At 38.1% G+C, this 15138-nt stretch overlaps 1 protein-coding gene and 2 long non-coding RNA genes across 3 annotated transcripts; 1 reads left to right on the top strand and 2 right to left on the bottom strand.

The window, feature by feature from the left end:
- Positions 1-4312: 4312 nt before the first annotated feature.
- On the bottom strand, positions 4313-6226 carry LOC131004022 (transcription factor bHLH96-like). The gene is made up of 3 exons (XM_057930592.1): positions 5858-6226; positions 5174-5515; positions 4313-4591 (listed from the first exon to the last, which is right to left on the bottom strand). The coding sequence occupies exons 1-3, from the start codon at positions 6182-6184 to the stop codon at positions 4493-4495; spliced, it is 768 nt and encodes a 255-aa protein (XP_057786575.1). The 5' UTR covers positions 6185-6226; the 3' UTR covers positions 4313-4492.
- Positions 5295-6635, top strand: LOC131004023 (uncharacterized). The gene is made up of 2 exons (XR_009094885.1): positions 5295-5434; positions 5855-6635. It is a non-coding gene; the product is annotated as an uncharacterized LOC131004023 (long non-coding RNA).
- A 456-nt stretch (positions 6636-7091) lies between these two features.
- Positions 7092-10188, bottom strand: LOC131004021 (uncharacterized). The gene is made up of 3 exons (XR_009094884.1): positions 9942-10188; positions 7772-7831; positions 7092-7266 (listed from the first exon to the last, which is right to left on the bottom strand). It is a non-coding gene; the product is annotated as an uncharacterized LOC131004021 (long non-coding RNA).
- Positions 10189-15138: the final 4950 nt, after the last annotated feature.

The following is a 15138-nucleotide window of genomic DNA, read 5'->3' as shown; positions in this document are numbered from 1 at the left end:
TAGCAACCTGAAATCACAAGCAACGTTAGAGTCATTCGATGAGCACCAGTGGGGGGGAGTCTATATAAGGGCCTCCGACGCTCAAATCAGTGAATTGATATAAATAACAGACGTAAGTAACGTAATGAAATAATAGACATTGGAAAAGAGATAGTAATAAGAGTGTTCTCCAGAGGATCGGGGTGTCCCGGTGATCAGAGTTAGAGCTATTGAGCAACATGGAATAAAGGGCAACGGACATTTGGGCTAACGGGGCTAGTCGGGCGATCGGAACCCTAGAGAGTTGTGAGCGTGGAGGCAGAATGGAAAAGCGGGAAGAGCGGGAGATAATGAGAGTGAAAGATCGTGTGCGAGTGCAAGAGTGAATATGAGTGATTGTGGATCCTCCCTTTTTATTAGTGAGTTGGTATATATGTGTGTGTGTGTGTGTGTGTGTGTGTGTGTGACGAACCTACAGGGAGGTGGCTAGGGTTAGGGTTTACTGGAATGCCCGTTGCAACCTTAGCGATTCCGACTTCTTATAGGAAACAATCTCCCGCGACTCTCGTCTGACTTAGTCGCCAAGTAATTGTCGCGTTTAGGGTTTTTCCTGGCGGATATGGGCTTGACTTTGGGCCTTATGCTATGAGCGTGGTATGGACCGCTTTATCCGGCTAGCCCGTTAGACCGTATAGTTATTGTTATTTAGGCGTATACGGATTTTACCCACTACATATACTTATCTCCCGTTTTATAGAGAAAAATAAGTATTGAACTACGATGCTCCTGGTTGGAGATATTTATTTTAAAGATTAAAAGGTTAAGAATTAATTAGCCTTAGAGCATCAGTAATGGCGAGCCAATATACTGGGCTCGCAGGTGGGCCCCTCCATGAGAGTCACCCCGCTCAGTGTTGGTGAGCCCCATCTCCATCGGACTCGCAACAGATTTAAATCATTTTTTTTTGTAATGCTAGCAATTTTCCTATTGGACCGTATATCATATTCACCTATTTCTCTCTCCTTCTAAGCCCGGAGCCCGATTGGAAGCTCGGAGCGAGCCTTGAAGGCACAGTATTAGGGGGCTCGGTCGAGTCCGATAAGCACCACTCTACGAGCCTCCCACTACTAATGCTCTTAATTTTTCGAAATCAATGTTCTATATTGCTTTTGGCGAGTCATGTAGAAGAAAGGCGTCCTAAAATTGTTTGGCTTCAACCAAAAAAACAAAAAAAAGGGGACTTGAGAAAGAGGGGCGAAAGAAAGGTCAAATTGTTAACTAAATTTATTTTTAATTATATGTACGTAATTCGATTTGTATCTGCAGTTCCTCATTATAGTGCATGACATAAATAGATATTTCAAATAGTCTTCTAAATGAAATCATGAATACTCCTGTAGTCCTGTGTTAAAAAAAATCGGTAATCTTTTTTTTTCTTACAATTTCGGAAATTAAAACAAATTTAATTTAGAAAAGAAAAAGAAAAGGATATTCGATTAAACCTGCGGCCACGAGCCGATGCGAGCACATAGATTAATGAAGAAAAGTAGTAGTAATTCGCTTTTTTCATGGGAGTCTAATATAGAGGAAGCTGTCACAAAAACTTTTCAACTTATGTCGTCATTTTCCAGAGCCCGAGTTACAAAAATGGTCCCACATAATGTATTCTCATATTTTATTTATTTGACAAATATATTTTAATTTATAAATTTGATAACTGTATCAAAATTCGTTAATAACAAAAAATAAAACTTTGAACGAAGAGAATGTTATTTGTACATTTTTAATATTCTTTATAGTAGCTAGTACAAATTAGATTATTTGACGGCCTATCTAATCATACAAGTGAGATATTACTACTTATTTCTTTTAATTTTAAATAATTTTGAATTTAAGTGTCTGAAAATTGATCTTTTTTTTATATATATTATTTTATTATTTTTTTGAGCCTAATTAACTTAATGGCTTAACTTGAAACCCGAAAAATTTAAAAATGAAAATTTATATTTTGAAAAAATTCAATCCAAATAACCTGCAACTTGATAGGGTTAGCTCAAAACCTTATAAATTAGTTAGACTAAATGAAATATTGACTCAATTGCGATAAAACTAGGCCCAAAAAAAATTTAAGAAGCATACTCCAATGCATTCGATTGTGCAATGCATTTATTCTATGTACAATGCATTTATTCTAATTATATTTTAGTTGACAATAATAAATTATCAGAATAATTTGGGTGAAATCAATCTCATCTAAACACAGGTAGGGGCGCCAATCGGGGAGAATTGGGTGCAGATCGTGGGTCACAGCTGGTTGAAAAATATGAATAATTAAAAGTAATTATCATTGTTATGAAAAGTAATAATCGACATTAAGAAAAGTGATGTTTTTAAAACGTTAATTTTCTTCACGATAATTGTTATTTTACCTACGAGAACTTTTATTTTAGTTAGTCATGGAATTATTGTCGTATGAAAAAATAATCATTGATATAAAGATTGTTAATATTTTAATAAGTATCATAATGCTAAAACAAATAAAATAATATTATTACTAATGGGAATTGAACCAGCAACATTGGAGATGGTATGCAAGGCTAGCTAAAATTTCAATAAATATTATAATGTTAAAAAAATAAAATAATATTATTACTGCTGAGAATTGAACCAACAACATTGGAGATGATACACAAGGCTAGCTGACTCAACCTAAACACCTCTAGATTGACTTGCAATAGAACAAGGACATCCTAGCAGTGATAAGCTAACCCAAAGTCGTCTCTCAAGGAAGATCTTTAAGGGCAATTAATTATGTCACAAGAAAGCTGTAAACTAGGGATTGAAAGCTGTAAAATTATCTAAAGCTGGGAAACTTAACTAGAAACTTAAACTAAAGAATTATATAGGCATGAAACTATTAAACCCTAGGCAAGAATTAAACGAACTTAAAGTAAAGAATTAACTAGGCAAATCAAATTTAAATAAATTTAATTAAAACTTCTAATCTAATCTAACTAGGCAGAAATTAAATTGCATAATTTAAAGTGAATAATTTAAATTGCAGAATTTAAAGAAAGCAAGTAAAAACAAATAAATAAACTTGATTAAATAAATACCGTAAATCGTCTCGAGAAGTAATCTGTCACGTAATTACAATTCTAAACGGAAAACTAATCTAAAACATGAATTAAAAGAACTATACTAAACTAACTAAGAACAATAATCGAAACTAACACTATGAAAGCAATAAACCTAAGCATTAGCTAACTTGGCGGAAACTAAAGATTAGGGCAAAGAGAATTATCTAACTACACGCCTGGAGGCAGAAGGATTGATTTTTACAATAAATAACTAAGCCCTATTTATAGACTTCAAATTCTTCTTGATCACCATGAAAGTTACCATGCAAAGTAGAACTCTAAAGGCAATAAAATCGTGCAAGAGAAGGTAACTCCAGCTGCCGTGCTCTGCAAGTCATCTCCATTCTGGCGAAAAACGTAGCTCTGGCAGCATACGCGAACTCTGAATAGTCGGCTCTGCAAAGGGAAGTTCAGAGCTGAAAAGTCAGCTCTGGCGAGATTGGGCAGAGCTGAAAAGTCGGCTCTGGTGAGAATGGGCAGAGCTGCAAAGTCAGCTCTGGTGAGAATGGGCAGAGCTGCAAAGTCCAGAGCTGAAAAGTCAGCTCTGGTGAGAATGGGCAGAGCTGCAAAGTCCAGAGCTGAAAAGTCAGCTCTGGCGTCGCGTGCGCTGAAAAGTCAGCTCTGACATAGTTGACTCTGGCGTTTTACTCTGGCGTACAGAGCTGAAAAGCCAGCTCTGTCGGTTGACTCTGTAAAGTACAGAGCTGAAAAGTCAGCTCTGGTGGTTGACTCTGGCACTTAGCTCTGCTCTGCTATGGCGAGCAGGCCTTTAGCTCTGGCGCGGGCTTTTAGCTCTGCAGTCCAGAGTATGCACAATTTTATTTTATAGTCTCTTAGTGAAAATCGATCGACCGACTCATAAATTATAATTTAAGATTTTAGAAAGAGATTACGAAACTCTTATTAAAAATTTTAACTAATTTATGACTAATTATAGCCGCCCGCACGTAAATGGCTGCACGCAACTTTTCAATCAAAACATAATTGAATCATACCAAAATCTGAAAGTCTTATTACAAGAACGTGCAAAATTCGTATATCTACAATATATTAATCCCAAAAAAAGTTGGATTAGATTTGAAGTGAGAGATACCTCTGGGGCGCCGGATCCAAGTAGCTTGAAAGTCTTGGTTATACTATCTAGAACTAGAAAGAGAGGCGTAGCCATCATTATATTAATCAAAGGCAAATACTCGTTCCCAAACAGGCCATAGTTCATATATATATGGTAAATATAATAATCCTAGAAAGTAACATACAATAATTGCATCCTAAGACTATGTTTACAATTTGGAGAGAGAGAGAGAGAGAGAGAGAGATGCGACAATTACAAATGAATATGATTTAAAAAAAGGCAGTGTGTGGCGCCCTGTCTAAGCTAAAGATGTAGAATCATGTTGGATCCTTCCAACCATCTCGTGCACTGCTGTGGCTATCTCATTCACTGTGCTTAACTGGCATTCATCTTCTACCTGCATTTCATTTACTTATTTCACTCTTCTTTATTCGGTACCTTAATTAATTTAGAAACAAATAAATAAAGAGAGAGAGGAAAAAAAAAGTGCAGATAATTGTCATTCAACGACACATTATGTAATTTTTGTCGTGTTTTGGAAAGGTTCAGGTCCTTGTATAGTAGGAGAAGTAAGCTTTTTTTATCGATATCATTGATCCACTGCCGTAATTGGGAGCACAGCAAACTCTACTGTATTACTATGAGATTAAGACACAACTAATTAATAAGTTTTACTCTGTGAATTATGCGTATATATATTGACCTCTTTAATTATTTGTCATACATGTCTAAAAAAGAAATTTGTTTTTCTTTAATTTGATTAATTCCTAAACACATTTTCTTTAATTTATACTAGGTCGGTCTATTGCTTATAAAGTGTTTCCCGAAAGACATGACAAGACACTTCTTTTAGGCATAATTTGGTTTTTTTAGAACATACATTTATGTAGTATATACATGTGATTAGGGAGACCTACATATCATGTACAGTGACATTTTTCAATTTTGTCTTTAATGAGTGGGTGAAATAAAAACATACCTTAACACTGAAAGAGTATAGAACAGATTGATCAAGGGTGGTGATGTTAAGATGGAGAATGTTGAGGCAAAATGATTGAAATCCAGCCACCATTTTGAGGAGCTGTTTAGGCATTTTCTTGGCTAAGATCTTGATGCTTGCATGAGTCTCCACCATCGTCACCTCGATGTCCGCCGCCTTCCCAGAGTATTGAGGAAAGCTCAACAAATTACGAAATACTTTGTCACTGCTGCTGCCCATGTCTTGTCGATCCATCAACTTGTAAGCTTCCAGAAATTGAAGTAGTTGTTCCAGTTCCTTCACAAAATTGATCGCACCACCAACAATCGATGCTTGATCTCCCTACCAGTAATTACACAACAAATTTAATTAATTATATATCATCAGTACCATAGTTATCATTTCTGTCTCTCTCGTTATTTTATTTTCCTTTATACATTTGCTATATGTAATGTGCAGAAGGTGAGTCCCACTTATACATATATATACTAGTAATAAATAATAGTATTCGAAACAAAGTATTACCTAAATTGACAAAACATGTGCCCTACCAACCAAAATCATACACAGAAATACATGCCATGCATTTTAAAAATCTTTATTAATTATTGCAGAAAAATAATGATTAATTATTTCATTTGAAAAAATCTTTATGATTCAATTCCTTTTTTTGTTGTATAGTACCCTTTGAGCGTAGGAAGGAGGCATCAAGGAGCGGAGGACGGCGAGGTAGTCGTTCATCTGGCGGCGGCGATTCCTCTCGACGGCGATATGAGTCATCCTCTGGGTCTCCAGCTCCTCCTTGTTCTTCAAGGTCTTGCTCCGGCGCCTCTTGCGGCGGGCCTCCGCTGAAGAAGTGGCGTTGAGAGGCGGAGATGACTCCCAATATCCAATTGCACTACTCTGTTCCACATTAAACTTCTCTTCAACGCCCAATTCCGTACAGTAGTTGTAATCTATGCAGCCATAGATGAGTGGATCTTGCTGGTAAATCACACCTTCCAGAGCCATTCTCTCTCTCTCTCTCTCTCAACAACAAGAGGAGTTGTAAAAATGGGTGTAGGGAGAGAAATGTAAGTAGACGTAGAGGCAGGGCATAGGAGAAAAGGGTGGAGTCACAGCTATTTAAAGGGCTACAAAGAATCAAACATTCAAAAACAAAGGCCAACTTGGATCCAACCACATATCTACTACAGAAACTCACACGTGAGACTGTGTTTTCTTTGCCTCCCCTACCAACATATATGAATTGAGAGAGAGAGAGTTGTCGTGCATTTTCATGTTTTATTGTAATGTAATTTATTAAAATTTTCATTTTGTAATTTTATTGGATTATTAGTACCCACCATATACAGAAGAATGCTTACAACTATGCCCTACCTGACATGAGTTTGTGGTAAAAGGGTTGGTTGCCTGGGTCATATTGGAAACTTTTACTTGTTTTTCATGAATGGATTTTTTTTGTTAATACTCTAGGCAAAAGTTATACTCTCTCCCTTATACGAAATTACTTATTTATTTAATTTTTTTGAATCTTCTGTCGTAGCCTACTTCCTTTTTTTTTTTTGAAAGAAACTAATATATATTAAACGAGTTCATCGAGGATTACATCATGCATCCAAACAGGATAACAATTATCCCAGGAAGCGTATTGCTTCGTCCTCCCAGCATGTTGGGCAAGCAAGTGTGCTGCCCTATTGGCAGAACGACGAGCATGAAACACCCCAAAAAGTGTGTGCTCCCTCTGTCACGACCGGTCCTAATTAAGGATAATTAAGCCGGGGAAACCGTGACTAATGGAGGGAGATTAGAAGCGGGGTAGAAAGGGGAATAATCAAACAAGAAAGGATCGTATTTCATCAATGTTAACACCATGGATATTTATAATATAACGGAGTTTTAGTCGTATAGACTCAAATAACTAGTAAATTCGGATAACTCCGACTTATCCAAAATAACATAAAACTTCTGAGTACGCAGCGGAATAAGGTTCTGATTACATGTATGAAGACATGTAACCCTAGAGTTCATTAATACATAATAAAACAAAAGAGTCCCGCTCGTCACTTCATCACCATCGGCAGCTGCTCAACCTGCACATTTAGAAATATATGCAGGGCTTGAGTACAAAAGTACTCAGTGGGCACGTATGCCTAAGTATAAAAACACATGCTTCAAAACTGTAAATTGTCATGCCATCATAAACAGTACAGCAAGGGAGTTTTTCGCTAAAAGGCCCAAGCTTACTAAATTCATTTGTGATTCTTAAAGTTCGACTGCAGTCTAAGTTCTCTTGTAATCTATCATATCTGGAACTGTGTGCCGGAGAGGTGGCCACCTCTCACGGTCACTTGACCGGCCAACCCGCTAGATGACTCACGGTCACTGGTGTACACTAGCCCTGGCAGGATAGCTATCAACTGCTCAGGACCCGAATTCGATTGCATAATAAAAGTCACATCAGATAGATATCATACTGAAATTTAAATATTTTATGGCAAGACAATATTTGAAATAACTTCAATTAATTTAGTCATGAAATAACTTGCTTGAACGTAACATTTAAACTCATTTGATATATATGAAAGTAATGCCCACCTGATAGTAATTTTCTGTGATACAAAAGCTCCTCAACAGATTATCAATCTCGCCCTTGACCTTTATTACGAGAATATATGTACATATATAAGATATTTGCTCGAATAAAAAAAATCCTCAAATGAGAATGTGTATTTAACTATGCATGATCCTTATGCATGAATTATTATTCTGAAATAATAATCAGGGAATTTCTATTGTTAATCCAAGCTATCGGATTTAAATAAAAACTAAGTTTCGTCTCATGAAGCCGGATAATTAATAAAAATTAATCCGTTCTCTTAGGGTGTTCTAATCCGCCAATTAAATAAACCTTGCTCCTCGTAGTCAATAGAAAATAAATACTTCAACTTATTCGCTTTATAATCTCATAATTAATCGGGCTTAATAAATAAGAACAAGTAATGTTATAAAATTTTAAAAAAAATAAAATAAAATAAAAAGGCTCAACATAAGGCACATAAGAATCACAATCAAACATCATCAAAACATGCTCTGTTTTTACACTGACTCAACTTCAAAATTTAATCTGTTCTGACTCCGACATCGCCTGGACTCGAGACTCATACCGAAAGAAAGATCTTCGAGTCTAGTTTCATATAAAAAAAAAAGTAGAGTCGAAAACTCCAAGTGGTTTGAGAGATATGACGTTTTTACCACGATCTACCATGTTCGATAGTTTTGAACAATCGAAAACTTGGATTTTTGAAAAATAGTAAACGTTGTCAAACTGGGCTCAACTTTGGTGGATATCTAGCTAACACAATAAGGTTAATACCATAAAAATTTGGAAAGCTAGATCACACAGGAAGCTACTGAAATAAATGACTCTTTCATCTGTTCTCTGAAATTCTCGGTAGTAATGTGCAGTTTAGGTTTCGCATTTTAAAGAAGTATCAAACGAAGTTGGAATGGCTTGAAATTTTACCAGGGTACTCACGACTCATGTAGGGAGTTGCTATAAAATTTTCAAAGCTGTTAGACATCAACAAACCGTCGATCACAGTAAGTCAGTAGGCCTACGAAATTCATATTTATAAGTCCTTAAAATAATTTATATAAATCAAGAAATAAGAGTTTAATCCCAAAAATATTCATTAAAAGTCCATCATAATTTAAATAAATAACGGACCTCATTTAAAATAAATAGTCCCAAACTTGTTACGCACATATACTAAATCTTTCACGAAACATCCTTTAAAATAAACTTTGATACATAGAAAATAATTCAACAACTTGAGCTCTTAAGGGTTTGTTTTACAACAGACACCAAATCTACCTCGGATCTCCAAATGAGGCTCAAAAAGACATTCTGGAAACTAGACATTTCAAGGATAATTCTCCAATTTGAATCGAATGAAAAACAATTCAAACGAGCAAGATATGCCCTCTCAAAGATGGGTATTTAACAAGCAAAAATCTGAAAATTTCATATTTCCAGATTACAACCAAGTCAGTGGGCTTTCTTTAAAAATTCATATCTCCCTTTACAAAACTCCACTGGGAACTCCAAAGGTCAATCTGGAAACTAGGGAGAGATCATAACACTCTCCAGTTGGATTTACTCTAAGAACCTTCATGGTTTGGAAGATATGACTATCTAAAGTTCAGTGCACAAAAAGAGTTCAAATTTGGCAGATTCAGAACATAAATCGGAAAAACCACTTTAGGCTTCACCAAAAATTCTAAAACTGAACAAGTAAGTTCCCAACATGTCAGTGAATATTCAGTAGAAAGATAGGCTTGAGAATCAAATATTTAAGTCGGCCTTTTCCACCTCAAAGTCGTAGGTTTGTAAAATCTACTGGATGGTACATGGAATAAGAACTAGATTTCAAGAATTTATACCGGTTGTTTCCCTTACTCAAAAATGGTGAGGCCAATGTCAAAAGAAAGATACGGGAGTCTAGAGTGACATATTCAAGTTTCAAAGGTTTTCACCGATTGAAACTTTACTTATGATCTCCCAAAGATTGTTTACCAAAAATGTATTCCAGATGGGCAGTGATGTTTACAAATTCATAAATAAATCATGCGAGCTCTAAATATTCTGAAATTTTACCAAAATATAGAAAACGTATGAAAGATGATACACAATTAATTTGAGAATTTTTGGGAACCGTTTGGATGATATGCAACCGAATTCAAAATAAAGAAGCTTAGTATATACCTCTTCAAGTTACAATTTGGAGTTGGAGGAAACTCTCTCTCCCTTTCTCAACTTCTTCTACACGTTTTGGTGAGGGAAGAAAAGACTTGATGGCTGGAACAATATGTGTTGTTGCATAATTGAGTAGTGGAGAAAATGGTGGTGAAAGTGGTGGGGAAAATGGTGGTGAAAGTCAAAAAGTAGATTTAGTGGTAAAATGAAGTGGGGAACAAAATTAATGGAAAGAAAAAGAGAAGAAAAAGAAAGAAAAAAAAATGTAGAGGAGAATTATTGATGTATTTTCTCTGTTTCGGTGATTCTGTAACTGTAAGATGGATCGCGTGCTCGTATCTGCTTGATACTGTTTATTTAAATAATTCTCGTATTTCGACATGTGATTTCTCGCTTAAATCGATAAATTATAAAATGAATCTAAATTAAATCCGTAGATTTAATTCGTTTGTTGTTCTAATATTTAAATTAAATCCGCAGATTTAATTAACTCACGAGTCAGAAATAAATCACGACTTGAATAAAGATAAAATCTAATTTCATCTTGCTTAAATAAATAACGTGACTTTGCTAAGTCAGTTATAACTCTGAAATAATATCATTGACTGCTTTAACAATATAAATTCAGGATCATAAGCTGAATTCATATTAGGATAAAAACCGTTTTCATTCACTGATGAACAAAAATAAACACTCATTACTAGATTTAAAATATATAAAAGAGCGGGTCACTACATACTACCCCTCTTAACAAAAATTTCGTCCCGAAATTTGCATATTTCTTCTAAAACAATTCGGGGTATTTCTCCTTCATTTTGTCTTCAAGCTCCCACGTGGCTTCCTCTTGTCCGTGGTGTCTCCATAAGACTTTCACTGATGTGATTGCCTTATTCCTGAGTTGTTGTACTTTTCGATCTAGAATGGCCTCTGGTCTCTCTTCATAGCTCAAGTCTGGGCAAAGGATCATCTCTTCTTGGTGGATTATGTGCTTTGGATCAAAAACGTATTTTCTGAGTTGTGATACGTGGAAAACATTGTGAACGTTTTCAAAACTTGGCGGTAACGCCAACCTATAGGCTACTGGGCCTATTCTATCCAAAATCTCATAAGGTCCTACGAATCGGGGCCTAAGTTTTCCCTTGACACCAAACCTAGTTATCCCCTTGGTAGGAGATACCTTTAGGAAGACCTTGTCTCCTATTTCAAAACATAACTCAGTTCGACGTGCATCAGCGTAAGATTTCTGTCTATCTTGTGCCTCTTTTATTCGCCCTCTGATCTGGCGGACTGTCTCAACCATCTGATTGACCATGTCTGGTCCTAAAACTTTTCTATCACCCACTTCATCCCAATAAAGCGGTGATCTACATTTTCTTCCATATAATGCCTCATATGGTGCCATATCAATAGTAGCCTGATAACTATTATTATAGGCAAATTCAATCAACGGCAGCACTGCTTCCCAACTTCCACCCCTGTCTAAGACCACTGTTCTAAACATATCTTCGAGGGTCTGAATTGTCCTTTCAGACTGCCCATCTGTCTGCGGGTGAAAGGCGGTGCTAAAATTTAGCCTCGTGCCTAACTCCTTTTGTAAGCTCATTCAAAATCTAGAAGTAAATTTTGAGTCTCGGTCTGAAGTGATTGACACGGGTACACCGTGTAAGCGTACAATCTCTCGAACATACAACTGAGCTAGCTTGTCTGACCCGTGTGTGATCGGTATTGGTATAAAATGAGCACATTTTGTGAGTCGATCCACTATTACCCAAATTGCAGTGTTTCATTTCTTTGTTCTGAGCAAACTAGTCACAAAATCCATTGCAATGTTTTCCCACTTCCATTCCGGAATTTCTAAAGGTTGCAACTTTCCAAATGGCCTTTGGTGTAAAGCCTTCACTTGCTTGCAAGCTAGGCACCTCTATACAAATGATGCTATGTCTCGTTTCATACCTTCCCATCAAAAATACTTCTTCAAATCTTGGTACATCTTAGTACTTCCGGGGTGGGCAGTATAAGGGGTATCGTGAGCCTCACTCATGATTTTATCCTTAAGCTCATCATCGCGGGGAATGCATATTCTTCCCTCAAAGAGGATAGCATTATCTGCTGCTTCTTGATAATTCTTGACTCCTCCTTTCCTTACTGCTTCCCGTAGTTTTCTCCATTTTCTCGTCTTTTCTTTGTGCTTCTACAATCATCTTTTTCAAGTTAGGTATCGCTTGCTATCATCCCTGGTGGTTTAACCACTTCTATGCTCATTTTTCCAAACTCTTTGATGAGCTCATTCTATTGGGTGACGAGGCATCCCAACCTAGATTGAGTTTTACGGCTTAATGCATCAGCTACTATATTGGCCTTACCCGGGTGGTAGTTAATACCGCAGTCATAATCCTTCACTAGTTCGAGCCACCTCCTTTGTCTCATATTAAGGTCCTTTTGCTCGAAAAAAATACTTCAGGCTTTTGTGGTCTGTGAATATCTCACACCTAACTCCATATAGGTGGTGTCTCCAAATCTTCAGCGCATGCACCACTGCAGCTAACTCCAGATCATGAGTCGGGTAATTCAGTTCATGTGGCCTAAGCTGTCGTGACGCATATGCTATCACTCTTCCTTCTTGCATTAGCACGCAGCCAAGTCCATTTTTGGACGCGTCTGTGTAGATCACGTATTCCTTATCAGCTGTTGGGACGGCTAACACTGGTGCAGTAGTCAACTTTTCCTTGAGTTCTTGGAAGCTCTTCTCGCACTCCTCTGTCCAAGAAAATTTTATTCCCTTCCTGAGTAGTTGCGTCATTGGCCTTGCAATTTTAGAAAATCCTTCCATAAACCTCCGATAGTAACCTGCCAATCCTAAGAAACTTCTTATCTCATTAGGGTTAGTAGGCGATTTCCATTCGCGCACTGCTTGCACTTTTTCAGGGTCCACTTTAATCCCTTCTGATGACACAATATGTCCTAAAAACGTGACTTCGCTGAGCCAAAACTCACACTTGCTGAATATGGCATAAAGGTGCTCCGTCCTCAACGTTTCTAGAACAATTCTCAGATGTTCCTCATGGTCTTTCTCATTCTTTGAGTAGATCAGAATGTCATCTATGAATACCAAGACAAATTTGTCTAAGTACGGATGGAATACTCGATTCATGAGGTTCATGAACACAGCTGGCGCGTTAGTTAGCCCGAATGGCACAACTACAAATTCGTAGTGGCCATACCTAGTTCGAAATGCCATCTTAGGTACGTCTTCTGGTCGAATCTTCAGCTGGTGATAACCAGACCGCAAATCAATCTTCGAGAACACGCTTGCTCCCTTGAGCTGGTTGAAGAGGTCATCTATCCTTGGTAAAGGATATTTGTTCTTGAGTGTCACTTTGTTCAGTTCCCTATAGTCTATGCACATTCGCAATGTGCCATCCTTTTTCTTCACGAAAAGTACGGATGCACCCCAAGGTGATACACTTGGCCTAATGAATCCAAGTTCCAAAAGTTCTTGCAGTTGTATCCTGAGTTCTTCCAACTCTTTAGGAGCCATTCGGTATGGTGCCTTCGAAATGGGAGCTGCCCCGGGCTCCAAATCAATGGTAAACTCAATTGGTCTGTCCGGTGGTGGCCCTGGCAGAATCTCTGGAAATACATCTGAAAAGTCCCGTACAATTGCTACATCTTCTATGCTCCTTTCAGTTCCCAGTTCTCCATGCAAGTATACGAGGTAAGCTGGGTATCCATTCTTCATCATTTTCGTTGCTTGTAGGGCGGAGATGATCATCTTTCTTCTCCCCATGCTAATTCCGTGGAAATGTGACGGCTCCCTTCCTGGGGATCGAAACGATATCCGTCTTTCGTTACAAAGGATGGTGGCATAGTTCTCAGCTAACCAGTCCATTCCTAGGATTATGTCCACATCTCCCATCGGAATAACATACGAGTTGTTCACTACAATCTTGTGTGACCCTATGTTCAGTTCTAGGTTCAAGCACACATGATCTACTGTTGTCATCCCTCCTATAGGTGATGATATACTCAACTCCTGATCAGCTCTTTCCATTTTAAGTTTTAAGGTGCCGACACATGTACTTGAAATGAAAGTATGTGATGCGCCCGTATCAAATAGAAGTACAACAGGAGTATTGAGTAACATGCCCATACCTGCCAGGTTTCCCTGGTTGTTCTCGGGCTGCTTCTGCCTCATAGCATAGGTTCTAGCATGACGAGGCTTTTCATGTTGTTTCTGTTGTCGCTGCTATTGTTGGCGGGCCTGTTGCTGATACGGTTGTTGAGGTTGTGGTTGGTACTGTAGCTGTTGGTGCTGCTGTGGCTGCTGATACTGTGGTTGCTGCCTTGGGTATGGTTGGGGCAAAGCTTGGATTGCTCGCAGATGTGGAGCCTGGATAGGTGGGTTCGGCCTTGAACTCGTTCCATGTTGCTTATTCGGACACCGATTTGCATAGTGCCCCTTCTGGTTACAGATATAGCAACTATCACTGCCGGCCTTACAGATTCCCACATGATTTTTGTTACATTTGGGGCAATGTGGGGCCCTCTGTTGGTTATTTCCCATCTGTTTCGGTGCGCTCTGGCTTCCATAGCCCTGTGACTGGAAGACCCGTCCCTGCCATGGCCTCTTCTCGCCTTGGTTCGGGTTACTGTTGTCCCATCTCCTCTTTCCTCTAAAATTCTGATTATGATTTTGATCATGTGAAGGTGCTGGAGTAAGTACAATTGCAGATCTTTCTCCTGGCATGGCTGCCTCAATGTCTAACGCTCGGCTGAGTGACTCAGTGTAAGACAATCCTCCGTGGCTTGCCAAAGCCATCCTAATCTCGTGCCTCAGTCCGGCACAAAACTTTTCAGCCATCTTCTCATCTGTGTCAACTTGTTCCGGCGCATATCTAGACATATCACAGAATATCCTGTCGTATTGAGTTACCGACATCTTTCCTTGTTTCAGATTGTAAAATTCAGTCTCCTTTTTCTTGCGGTAGCTTTTGGGTATATACTTGTCATATATACCGGCTTTGAATTGTTCCCAAGTCAGGTTTTCTAACTGCTCTGCTGTCATCGTTTTCATCCTTGCTTCCCACCAGAAATCAGCTGACCCAGTCAACTGAAAGGACATACAAGTCAGGCGCTCTTGGTCGGTGCAACGCAGGAAGTTGAAAATGCGCTCAATAGCGCGAACCTAAGTTTCAGCTTCTGCCGG

This window comes from Salvia miltiorrhiza, unplaced genomic scaffold, assembly GCF_028751815.1.
Source record: "Salvia miltiorrhiza cultivar Shanhuang (shh) unplaced genomic scaffold, IMPLAD_Smil_shh original_scaffold_305, whole genome shotgun sequence".
Taxonomy (NCBI): Eukaryota; Viridiplantae; Streptophyta; class Magnoliopsida; order Lamiales; family Lamiaceae; genus Salvia; species Salvia miltiorrhiza.
The sequence above is the reverse complement of the archived record's forward strand: the minus strand, read 5'-3'. Positions and strand labels throughout refer to the sequence as shown.

Coding starts and splice junctions, on each gene's coding strand:
- LOC131004022 (XM_057930592.1), bottom strand. CDS start 6,184: ATGGCTCTGGAAGGTGTGATTTACCAGCAAGATCCACTCATCTATGGC. Junction 5,516..5,857: donor CTCCTTCCTACGCTCAAAGG/GTACTATACAAC, acceptor AATTACTGGTAG/GGAGATCAAGCATCGATTGT. Junction 4,592..5,173: donor TATACTCTTTCAGTGTTAAG/GTATGTTTTTAT, acceptor AATGAAATGCAG/GTAGAAGATGAATGCCAGTT.